Source organism: Rhinoderma darwinii, chromosome 2, assembly GCF_050947455.1.
Source record: "Rhinoderma darwinii isolate aRhiDar2 chromosome 2, aRhiDar2.hap1, whole genome shotgun sequence".
NCBI classification, from domain to species: Eukaryota; Metazoa; Chordata; class Amphibia; order Anura; family Rhinodermatidae; genus Rhinoderma; species Rhinoderma darwinii.
In genome coordinates, this window is record NC_134688.1 from 212,008,733 (window position 1) to 212,021,415 (window position 12,683).

Genomic DNA, 12,683 nt, shown 5'->3' on the forward strand with positions numbered 1-12,683 from the left:
TTAGCCAGTAGTTTTGTAAAAAAAAAAAACAGTTGCTTGTCTTTATAAACAGCCAGTCATTCTATGAAAATGATAACGTTCTGAAGAAACTGCATCTTGTATGAATAAAATAATTCAATAGCAACTTCAGTACACTTTCATAACAATAAAGTAGAAGATGGAAAAAAGGCTGATATGATAATGTACAGACACACAGGCAGCTACGTAGCTGAAGTGATACCGAAATCACACTGTGGGCTAAACGTAACATAAAAGAGGACTAGAACAGTGTAATGCCTCCCACTAGCAGGCTTCATGTCTTGTATGGCAGAAGAGGTTCAAAATTGGAAAAACAAGTGAAGATTGCTTTACGCACAAGTGAAGATTGCATCACGCACGCACAGTGCATTGCAAAAGTATTCACACCCCCCCCCCCCCCTTCCCATGGGTTTTTTCCTGTTATGTTGCATTGCAACCTTGTATTAAAATTGCATTTTGGAGGGTTTGTACCATTTGATTTACACAACATGAATGCCTACCACTTTGAAGGCGCAAAATATTTTTTACCATGGCAAAAATTATCATTAAGACTGAAGTCTGGGGTCTGCCTAAACCATTCCAAGACATTGAAACGTTTCCCCTCTAGTGTAACTTTAGCAGTATGTTGAGGGTTATTGTCCTGCTGCAAGGTGAATCTCCGACGCAGTCTCAAATCTCTGGCAAACAAACAGGTTTTCCTCTAGAACTGCCCTGTATTTACTGCCATCCATCTTTCCTTCAATCGTGACCAGCTTTCCAGTCCCTGCCAATGAAAAGCTTCTCCACAGCATGATGCTGCCGCCACCATCATGCGTCACTGGGGGAATGGGAAATGTTGGGTTTGCGCCACACATAGTGTTTCCCATGATGGCCAAAAAGTTCAATTTCAGTCTCGTCTTGACCAGAGAACCTCCTTTCATGTGTTTGGGGAATCTGCCACATGCTGTTTTGTAAACTTAAAATGTGTTTTCATGTTTTTCTTTAAGCAATGGCTTTTTTTCTGGCCATAAAGCCTCCGCAGTGGTGTGTACGGATTATAGTGGTCCTATGCACCAATACTTCCATCTCCGCTGTGGATCTTTAGAGCTCCTTCAGTGTTATCATTGGTGTCTTTGTTGAATCTGATTAATGCCCTCCTTGCCCGATCTGCCGGCTTTGGTGGACAGCCTTTTCGTCAGGTTAGTCTCCTACCTGTATGGAGAGCTCCTTGGTCTTCATGTTGCTCAGTGGTGGTGTAGGCTCAGGGGCCTATCCGTACAGGTGTATTTATACGGACATCATGTGACACTGATAGCACACAGGTGACATTATTCAACTAATATTCGCACTTCCAAAGTGAATTGGTTTTACCAGATCTCAAAACGGGGTGAATACATATGCACTCAAAATTTTTCAGGATTTTTCTTTTTTAAAAAAGGTTGTTTTTTTTTCATTCCACTGTAACAGTTTAGACTATTTGGTCAGGTCCATTACATAAAATCTAATTTAAAATCCAATATGATTCCAGGCTGTAATGCAACAAAACAGGAAAACAAAGGGGGGGGTGAATACTTTTGCTAGGCACCGTAGCTTGCTGAGTGAATATTGTTGCTCTACATTTAGAATAGAAGGACTACAAATCAAAAGTTGCTTCGTTTTTGTAGTAAATGGATTGGCAATCTAGTACAAAATGCCGAGGTCTGCTGGCTGCTTTGCCACCATTGACTAAAACGGACTGTACACCAAATAATCTTTGGCTGAAATAACTTTCAGCAACACATCAGCCAACCAGTATCTATAATCCCCTTTATCATGTAGAGTAGCCAGACTCCCAATATATGAACAGAAATGACTTACCTCTCCTGTGATTGCTCCTCATACATTCTCTCTTTTCCTTCCTTAAAGAGTCTAATAGCTCGCTTTGACTTTTTCATTAGACTGTCAATGTAGATTTTAAAATACTCATTTTCACTGAGCTGCATAAGTTTCTGGTTGTCATCATACTTGCTCAAAATAAGTCTCAAATGTTGATATGTGTCAGGTAAAATATCAAGTATGTAAGGGGGACTATTCTTCAGCTGAAGCTTTGGACTTTGGCATAATCTTACCTGGAAAAAAAAATAAACACACGACATTGGAACAATCACATTCCCATTAAACAGAACTGAAGAAAAGAAATGGAAAGCGAGCGCATACAATAATAGGATGCATTGCCATTCAGGATTGATTGATAAGGGACAGTAGTTTATCATTGAGGGTATGTTCACATTAGTGTTGGAGGCTCCATTCATACAATGATCCGGTGATCTTTGACCGCGCCTATCAGCCAAATGGCACAATATTTATTTCCCTTTAATAGGGCACCGCAGTCTGATGACAAATCCTCTTATATATTGGAAGGCCAAGTTAAGATCGACATCACTGCTGACCGTAAATTTCAAGAGCAGGTTGGTAAATAAACCTCATGTCTGTTCAAATTGTAGTTAAATCACGGTCCACACAGCTATTCTTTGGAGGGAAGTTATTACTGCAATTTTAACTCATTAAGGCCCGTAAAAAACCTCCGTTTTTGCGGACCGCAATTGCAGTCCGCAAAAATGAACCTGTTCACTTTCATTGAACGCGGACACCTTTCCGTAGCGCTACGGATGGGTGTCCGTGCTGTAGAAATGTTCTGAAAATTATGGAACATGTCCGTTCTTTTGCATTTTGCGAACCGTGATCCCATACTTTGTATGGGAGCACGGCCCGAAAATGTGGGTGGCAGTCGGCGGCCGGCCGTGCCCGCAATCGCAGGCGGTGATTGTGGGCACGGTCGTGTGCATGGGGCCTAAGTCAGGATTGTACACTTAAGACATGAAAAATATCATAAAAAAACAATCCTGGTTTTGGCTTCTTTTGGTTTCTTAGGACAAGGTGAAAAAAAATATTATTCCTTCCGAGGGTTTGCTGGATTTGCCATAAAACTCTGATTTTGGGGCTCTGCTGGTTCTATGAACGGCGGTTCCCATTCCCAGCAGATATATGGCCTTACTTGGGGGGAGGGGATCGGACGCATTTTTCACATGTAACAGATGTGTTGCAGAAGATCTGTTCCATATATATGTGCCAGGTTGTTTTAGCATCGTGTGAGTAAGAGGATTACAAAGCACATTCAAATGTATGGGGCAATTTTCTGCAATGGAAATCTGCCAAATGTGAACAAACATCTGTAAAGGGCTTTTCCGAGTTCAGGAAAAACTGGGGAAAGAGCAGAAAATGTGTTAAAAATAATATGTAATACTCACCTGCTAAATCCCCTGCCATTCCAGAACCGCTGTTCCTGTGCTCCCCGCTGTTTTTTGTTTACTTGGCTGCAGAGATGCCGTGCCTGTATACCCACGTGACCACTGCCCTCATCTATGTACTGCAAGAGATCGAGGCCAGTACTTGGTTGCAGAGGTCACGTTGGTATACGGGCACATCATTGCTGCAGCCAAGTTAACAAAAATCAAAGAGCGGCGGGAGTTAATCAGGTCCTGGTTATTTTAACACATTTCCTTCTCTTACCCTGCTCTAAACAGCGGACTTGTAACAAAAAGATGAAAGAGAGAGAGAAGAGAGGAGAGAGAAGAAAGAAGAGAGAAGGAAGAAGAGAGGAGAAGAGAGAAGGAAGAAGAGAGTAGAGGAGAGAGAGATATACACAGAGACAGAACAAACATACCCACAAATTGATTGTATTTTCAATCTTTTAAAACTTGAATAAAAGAAATACAGCCTAGGGAAAATCCTAACACAATGTGGCGGTTATGCTAAAATGTATTTTAATTACACCGGTCATCCTTTCCGTTAACTTGTGTTAACAAATGACAAACAAGTTAAGAACTGACGAGACTGATGACAGAGTCTTTGCATCAGTTTTTCCACCTCTACAAATACGTGAGTTTTCCTGCCAGTGGTGTGTGCCGCAGTAGGTTCCTGTGAGGAGGACGGATGAGTGTTCTGATCCATGCTGGAAGTAGGTTGACACCCCCTGAGAGAAGGGTCCTACGTATCATGATAAACCAAGTGTCAAGGACGGCATATTTGTGGGATAGGGGAGGCCGGGCAAGTGAATGAGCTAAAAAGAATTCAAGTATAAATACCTACAACGGGGCGGCTGACACCAACCAGGCCATTAGGACTGTTAAATTGCTTGTAACTAAGAGATTGTGTATCAATTTGAGAACCACCAAGCTGAGAACTGTACACAATGGAACCGCCAACCTTGTGGCCTAAGGAGTAAAGTTGGGTCCTGTTGCCCTGCATCCCGTGTCTCCTGCTCTATTATTTACTGCACCATTCCTCTTTGGTGTGATTCTAAGGAAAAATATCCTTTGCCTTACCCCTGTTTCAGTACTATTGTCCTTTTCTCCTCAATATAAAAATATAAAATGATGGAAGCTCTGTAGTCATCAGGATATAGATCGCAATAAATGTCATGTGCCACTTAGGTTTGAGAAAGGAACAATGAATGGAAGGGATTAAGAATGTCATTTGCACTAGATAGGAAAAAAAAGTTACATACACTGGGGAATTGTAGCAAAACTGGTGCAGAGTAAAAGTGGAGTAACCAATGAGGTTGAAGTTTTCCTTTTCCAGAGGATCGCTTAAAAATAAGAGCTGGAATAAGAATGGTTGATATAAACAAAGGATGCCAATTGTGATGGTGGATGCACTTGGACACTATTTATGCATAACGGAACCCATACTATGGGCTCATGCACACGAACGTAAAAACGCCCGTAGTTACGAGCCGTAATTAAGGCCCGTAATTACGGGCCCATAGACTTCTTATGGCCACGGGTACCTCCCCGTATGCTTACGGGAAGGTGCCCGTGCCGTTGAAAAATATAGAACATGTCCTATTTCAGGCCGTAATAACGGCACGGGCAGGCCCATAGAAGTCTATGGGGCTCCCGTAATTACGGGAGCGTTGCTAGGCGACGTCAGGGGATAGTCACAGTCCAGGGTGCTGAAAGAGTTAACTGATCAGCAGTAACTCTCAGCACCCGGGACAGTGACTACCGCTGGAGTTAATAGTATTAAAAGTTACCTTACCCAGAACTCCTCTTCTTCCTCCAGTCCGGCCTCCCGGGATGACTTTTCATCCCATGTGACCGCTGCAGCCAATCACAGGCCAATCACTGGCTGCAGCGGTCACATGGACTGCTGCGTCATCCAGGGAGGTCGGACTGGATGTCAAGAGAGGGACGCGTCACCAAGACAACGGCCGGGTAAGTATGAATTTCTTTTACTGCGGAAAGGGCTGTCCCTTTTCTCTATCCTGCACGGATATAGAGTAGGGCTGCCGATTAGTGCAGTGCAATTTTGCAGTGAAAACGTGCCTGTAAATACAGGTGGAATACTGGGGACACCGGACCCGTATTTACGTGCACGGGTCCGTAAATACTGGTGCAATACGGGTCGAATGCGTGTGTACGGGAGGACAAAAATAAGTTCGTGTGCATGAGGCCTAACATCAGTTGGAGCTGTATTGATGGTCATTTCCTAAAGTATTTTGGTTAAAAAATAAAATGAAAAATACAACTATATGACCAGGACTAAAAAGGCCTCTATGACCAGCTAAAAAATAATTTTTCATTGACATGGCAATATGAGGCCTTGCTTTATGCAGGAGAAGTTTTTGTTTTTTTTGCACATTTGGGGGTAGAAATTTTTTTATTGTGTAAGTCAGTTTATTTTTGCAGAATGAATATAGAGAAAGGCGATTTTCGGCATTATTTTTTTTGTCTATTTTTAATCCTGTTCACGTTTCACACTAAATAACCTGTTAAATTATTTATTTAGGTTATTACGGTCATGTAGATACCTAATATATGTAGGTGTTTTTTTATGTAATGTATAGTCAATAAAATATATTTTATGCTAAATAATGACTTATTTTGGACACCTTTTTTATTTTTTTGTTATTATTATAAAAGTATCGTTTGGTATAGAGTATCGCAATACTACACGAAGTATCGGTATCGAAGTCCAAATTCTGGTATTGTGACAACCCTAGAGAGGTGAAGGGGGACCCGTGAAAAAGTAGTAAGAAATAATGGAAGTTGTGAATATACTTCGGTATCTTATTTTCTGACCTAATTAATACACAGTGTAAGATAAATGTTAGAACATTAATTGAACGCAGGGGCACATTATCTGAACTGCATTGTATTCGATAACACATAATAGACCCAATGTAATATGAATGAAATATGTTTGGGGAATCACGCGCTGGATACATAACACTAAGCCCTTCAGGAGTTTTCCATTCAGCCATAAGTTCAGTCTCTATACCAGGACTCTCAAGCACGCGGCCCGCGTGGGAGGCAATTTTGGCCGCTTTTTGCAGCGGTTTCCTCAGCAAATAAAAAGTGTCAAAGAACTCTGTGTGAACAGAGCCTTAGGGTGTGGCTTCTTTGGTGTGTGTGTGACTAATGGGGCGTGGCTTTCTTCCCAGAATTTCTCCATATAAGTAGAAAAACAAAAATGTCTGCACTAGTTTCGCTGACAACTACTATGGTGGCCAGTATCTCTCTCTGGTTATCTGGTTGTTTACAGGCAGGTGATGTCTCACTTTATTACTAGGGCTAGGTGATATGTGATATGTGCGGACAACTACTGGTAGCGTAAAAAACAGCGTAGGTAGTGCCACACTCCGTGCCTCTTGTAGATGGTACTCCTCACTGCCCCCAGTAGATTGCGCCATTGGGGCTCCCTCTAAGAGTAGAATCCCCAGCCAGAGCATTGCAGACGCCCTGGCTGGGGACTCCTCTCCTGGAGGAGCCCTAGAAGTCACTGTCCATATATGGATACTGATGTCAGGGGCTTCTCTAGAAGGAAAATCCCCGGCCAGAGCGTCGGCAACGCTCCAGGATGAGACCCGGACGTCCCTGTCTATATACGGACAGGGACGTCAGGGGCTCCCTCTATGAGCAGAATCCCCGGCCAGAGCGTCGGCAATGCTCTGGCCGGAGATTTAGTCTCCAGGACGGGTTAGCGGCAGAGCAAGGAGCGGATAGTTTCTTGCTCTGCCATAGTATTCAATGTATCTGCGTCCTGAGGACAAAAATACAATTGAATATGTCAGTTGCAGAGACACGTCTAGGACAGTCATTTGCTGGGACCGTCTCTGTAACTTTGGGGCACTCCCGGCAAATTCGGGACTATTCGCAAATATAGTAAAATACAAAATGCAGTTTTTAAATGATCATTCCATTTATTGAGGATAAGGATTTATTCAAAACCACCTATACCACCCATGTCAAAAAGCAATAGGTTCAGGGGGGCAAATAACTGGTTATGTCAATCTTAGCAACAACAACTGCAATCAAACATTTGATATAACTAGCGTTGAGTCTTTTACATCGCTGTGGAGGTATTTTTGCCCAATTGTTTTAATTCGGCTACATTGAAATGTTTGAGAGCATGAACTGACCTTTCTTTCCACAGCATGTCAACGGGATTCAAGTTAGGACTTTGACATGGCCAAACCAAATTTTGTTACTTTTTAGCAATTCTGAGGTGGACTTGCTTGTGTGCTTTGAATCATTGTTCTGCAGCATAAACCAAGCGTGATTAAGCTTTAGGTCACAAACTGACTGGCGGACATTCTCCTTCAGAATTTTCTGATAGAGATCAGAACTGATGGTTCCATTAAGAAAGACAAGTCGTCCAGGTCCTGCAAAAGCAAAGCAGCCCCAGACCATGGCCTGATGTTCTTATTGTGGAATGCGGTGTTACCTTTATACCAGATGTAGCATGACCCATGTCTTCCAAAAAGTTCCACCTTTGACTCATCATTCCACAGATTATTATCCCAAGAGTCTTGGCGGCCATATAGATGTTTTCTGGCATATGCGAAAGGAGCCTTTGTGTTTATTTTGGTCAGCAGTGGTTGGCACCTTGCAACTCCTGGGAAGGTTCACCACTGTTCCCAAGTTTTTCCATTTGTGGATAATGGTTTGTGTGTGGTTTGCTGGAGTCCCAGAGACTTACCAATGGCTTTGTAACCCTTTCTTAACTGGTAGATTTCAATAACTATGTAACCCTTTCCAGACTGGTAGCTTTCAATGACTTTTCACATGTATATTCTTTAGAACGTGACATCATGTGTTGCAGTAATGATGACTGGTTGTTGCTAGTGAAGTTTAACCCAATTGGCAATTGAATTTGGTTGACTGGTTGATCTAGTAGCTAAGGGGGCAATCACATAGGGCAAGTCAGGGCTAAACAGTGTTTTTCCTACAATAAATTGAATCATCATTACTTTTTTGTAAGTATTATACTATGTGAATCAGTGCTCGATTGACAGCAACCCTGCTTATTGTAAAATCTTATTTTTAAGGTCTTCGATGCTTTTCTCACGAAAATCCAAGTGGAGCGACACCTGAAGGCTGCTGGAGTCTGCCAGGTGAGAGCGTGCACGTAAGGCTGGGTTCACACACCCTATTTACGGACGTAATTCGGGCGTTTTAGCCTCGAATTACTTCCAAAAATACGGCTCCAAAGCGTCGGCAAACATCTGCCCATTCATTTGAATGGGCTTTACGATGTTCTGTGCCGACGGTCATTTTTTTTACGCGCCTCTGTCAAAAGACGGCGCGTAAAAAAGATGCCTGCGTCAAAGAAGTGCCTGCCACTTCTTGGGACGTAATTGGAGCCGTTTTCCATTGACTCCATGGAAAAACAGCTCCAATTACGTCCGTAATTTACGCTGCGAAAAACGCCTGCACATGCCATTACGTCTGAAATTCCGGAGCGGTTTTCTCCTGAAAACAGCTCCGTAATTTCAGCCATATCGGACGCTGCCGTGTGAACATACCCTAAACCCGCAACCCCAAATCCGTAATCACTCTGATGGACAGTGTCTAAGGCGACTCTAAGGTATTCCCTAGAGCCGACCGCAAGGATGGACTTTTGCTGCTTAGAACCTAGGTTGTCTTAACAGAGTGTAGTTTTGCATAAGAGGTGCAATGCAGGCAAACCTGACCTGGAAACCAGAGAGCCAATAGGTTAACTGAAAGTCCAGAAACGGAGTAGAGGTAATCAGACAAGCCACGGAGCGGATAATCTGAATCAGTAAGCAAAGTGTTAATGAGAGACAAAACGAGGTCCAGAAAACAGAAATGCAGGAGCAGCCAGGAGCTTGACCAGAAAGCAGGAGATAGGAAAATTTCCAAGTAAAGACAGGTGGGAAAAGACAGGTATAAAAACAACCCACAGCTGATTGGCCGAAGGACAGAGAAAAAGAGAGATAGGCTCAAATTAAAAGAAGAACCGCCCAGTAGATAGAAAGGTTGTCATAGCGACCTTAAAGAAGCTCTGTCACCAGATTATAAGTGCCCTATCTCCTACATAATCTGATCGGCGCTGTAATGTAGATAACAGTGGTTTTTATTTTGAAAAACAATCATTTTTTTAGCAAGTTATGAGCAATTTTGGATTTATGCTAATTAGTTTCTTAATAGACAACTGGGCGTAAAAACACTAATATATATATTAGACTGAAATTTGTAATGGGTACATCAACCGATAGCCCCAGTGAATTTATCCAGACCCTAATCATAGATTATCGATATATCGGAGAGGAGGAAGACACAGACACATTGCTTGTGCGCTCAAAATCCTTCTCTGACGTTTATTCATCAAACAATTACAATAATAATACGAATCATAGGCCACTTTGAAGCCAAAACCAGGAGCGCAACCTGCACAGAGAAAAAGTATAAAGTAAGGATTAATATATTAGTGGTTGACCCATTCCTGGTTTTGGCTTACAAATACTGAAGCGAAACTCGCCAAAATACTGCCGTCTGAAGGAGGCCTCTCAAATATTTAATAGGAGCCACTAAAAGGAGTCCACCACTCAGAATCAAAGCCTTGTAGTTATTTATTATGGAAAAAAAAAAAAGTAGATAACAAAATCAGCCGTCCCACTGGCAACCTAACATGGGGGTGCTTGCTGATGACCCATATAATGTGTAAAAATTATGCATTGTATACAAGTTTTATCATTCTGTCATAATCTATATAAAAAGTAGTCAAAACCACTTAAAAATTGCATATTACTCAGTGCCAACTGCCACTTAAAGTATGATTGCAATTAATTGAAGATCACTTAATCAAGTAAAATATCAGATTAAATCTTGTACCTCAGATTTGTAGCCATTTTATCAGTTTAGATACTAAAATAGATTTTCACTGCACAATAAAAACTTTCAAAACAAAATCTACAGGTAAGGACAATCATCATCATACGATTACAAATCTGAATGGAATGGGGCGATACGGTTCCTTGAAAAACACAAGAACCAATGACGGTAGACTTCTTTAAAAAGCACAAGACAAATCCACCCAGATCGTTGAGTAAGGCCGGTTCCACACAAGCGTAATATGGGTACATTTCTGCGCCTGTATTACCGCTGCAATTCCTGACCCAACCGTGGGTATGATGACTGGAACTAACAGCATCATAGGGACCTAATGCTGGAAGTTAGAAAAGCAAACCATTTACAAAACACTAAAAATTGCCTATGTGGCCCTAGTCCTGAAGATCAAACGCCTGCTATAGATTGGACATGTAATAAATGCTTTACATAGAGTACATATTGCACAAACTACTTCCGGATAACTTGTGGGAGGATTTCACCACCATTGTACTGCAGTACGTGTAACCACCCATTTCTACCATTGCGGGGCAGAAGCGGTCTATGAAGGTACATTTTCAATTGATTATTTACAAGCCTCAATGTTGTGTTACAAAGAAGCACTCCCAGTGAAAAGTGTCCCGCGTGACTGCGCTCAGACTCTCCGAATCCTACAGCCTCTTATGTGTGGACCAGAAGTCAGTTTCTCTATGCATTCCTATGGAGAAGCTCAATGTGGCTCTTATGCATCGAGAAAACGAACTTCCGCTCCGCATATAAGAGGATGTAGGATTCGGATAGCCTGAGCGCAGTCACGTGGGACAACGAAAGCAACAGAGAAGAAAACTCAAATCAGCGATCAGTAGGTAAACTATCTACACTACGGTTTACTTCATCTATATTAGGGCTCAGTCAGACGAGCGTGTACCGCGTGCGTGTGACGGCCGTTAAAACAACGGCCATCACACGGACTCATATTTCAATGGAGCCGTTCACACAACCGTTCTTTCAACGGAGCATGTAAAGGGACCGTGAAAAAATAGGACATCTCCTATTTTTTGTGCTTCACGTATCCCTCCATAGAATCTAGTCTATGAGGGATGCGTGATAATGTGTGCACCTCGGACGTGAAAAACAGCAGTTTTCAAAAAAAATAAAAAAAAATCTACTTGTGAACTGACTAAAAAAAAACTTTTCCTATATGTGTCTTTGGAGGAATACATTTTGCCAACACACGCACGCACGCACTAAACCCTAGCTATGAATATGGAGGAGATCAGAAGATGGGTCAGCTTTTTATTGCAGATTGAAACATAGGAATGTATTTATTGTCAGTTTTTTTTTTATACACCTCATATATTACATTACAGAGGATCTGTCTAGTTTAATAATGCCCTATCACCTAGCTAATCTCATAGGCGCTGTCACATTGATAATGATAGAGAAAATTGTGTCCCAAAACGTTTATTATTTAAAAAAAAGTTATGAGCTTTTTTTCTAAATATGTAAATGAGGCTAAACTAGACAAGTCGGAGTTAACAGCAGTTATTCTCCTGAGGTGGAGCCAAGTCACAGCCTCTGACGCTGTCCTATCAGGATGAAGCTGCTTCACACAGCATGAGAGACAGTAGAGGGAAGGGGGATTATTTCAAATATCCAGATCAGTGATTCTGGTGTCATATGAAAGAGGAGATTCTAATCTTTCATATGACACCAGGATCGCAGTTCTAGCTGTGACACAACCGGACGTATCACCAGTTGAATACACAGTGGGGATTGGAAGCTGTATACTATAAGATCACACGGTGTTGCTGGACGGGGTAGGGGAGAAGCTGTAAGCTGATTGGACAGCGTCATACAGAAAACATTACATAGCCCAGAGTGGAAAGAAAGTCACCTCCTATTTGGCTATTATAGCCAAATTAGCATATTTAGAAAAATGCTCATAACTTTGCTAATAATAAACGTTTGTTTTTTTAAACAAATCACACTGTAGTTATCAGCATCATAGCGTCTATTAGATTAGTTAGGAGATAGGGAATTAATAAACTGGTGACAGAGCCTCTTTAAAGGGGCACTAAGGCTGGGTTCACACTGAGTTTTTTGACGCGGAAACCGCGCCGCAAAACTCGTCAAAAACGGCCCGAAAATGCCTCCCATTGATTTCAATGGGAGTCGGAGGCGTCTTTTTCCCGCAAGCGGTAAAATCGTCTCACGGGAGAAAGGGACATGCCCTATCTTCGGGCGTTTACGCCTCTGACCTCCCATTGACATCAATGGGAGGCAGAGAGAGCGTATTTCAGGGAGTTTTATGAGCGCGGGCGAAAAAGGCCACGAAAAACCGGCGTGCAGGGAGAGGAAAATCTCCCTCAAATTTCCAAACAGAATTTTGAGGCAGAATTTCCACCTGCTGAACCCAGGCTAAAACCTAGAAATGAATATGTCCAGATCCCTGGCTTCCCCCCATAAATGTAGCTAAATTATCAGGTCTTGCTAAAATATTACGGTTTCTCA

General features: G+C 42.1%; 1 protein-coding gene across 2 annotated transcripts in view; it reads right to left on the reverse strand.

Annotated features, from left to right (window-relative positions):
- CBLB (Cbl proto-oncogene B) overlaps nt 1-12,683 on the reverse strand; it is a 157,888-nt gene that overhangs the window by 105,872 nt on the left and 39,333 nt on the right. For both annotated transcript variants that reach the window (XM_075852808.1, XM_075852807.1), the window contains exon 2: nt 1,855-2,105. In XM_075852808.1, the coding sequence (XP_075708923.1) occupies nt 1,855-2,105 (251 nt within the window). The remainder of the gene's footprint in view (nt 1-1,854; nt 2,106-12,683) is intronic.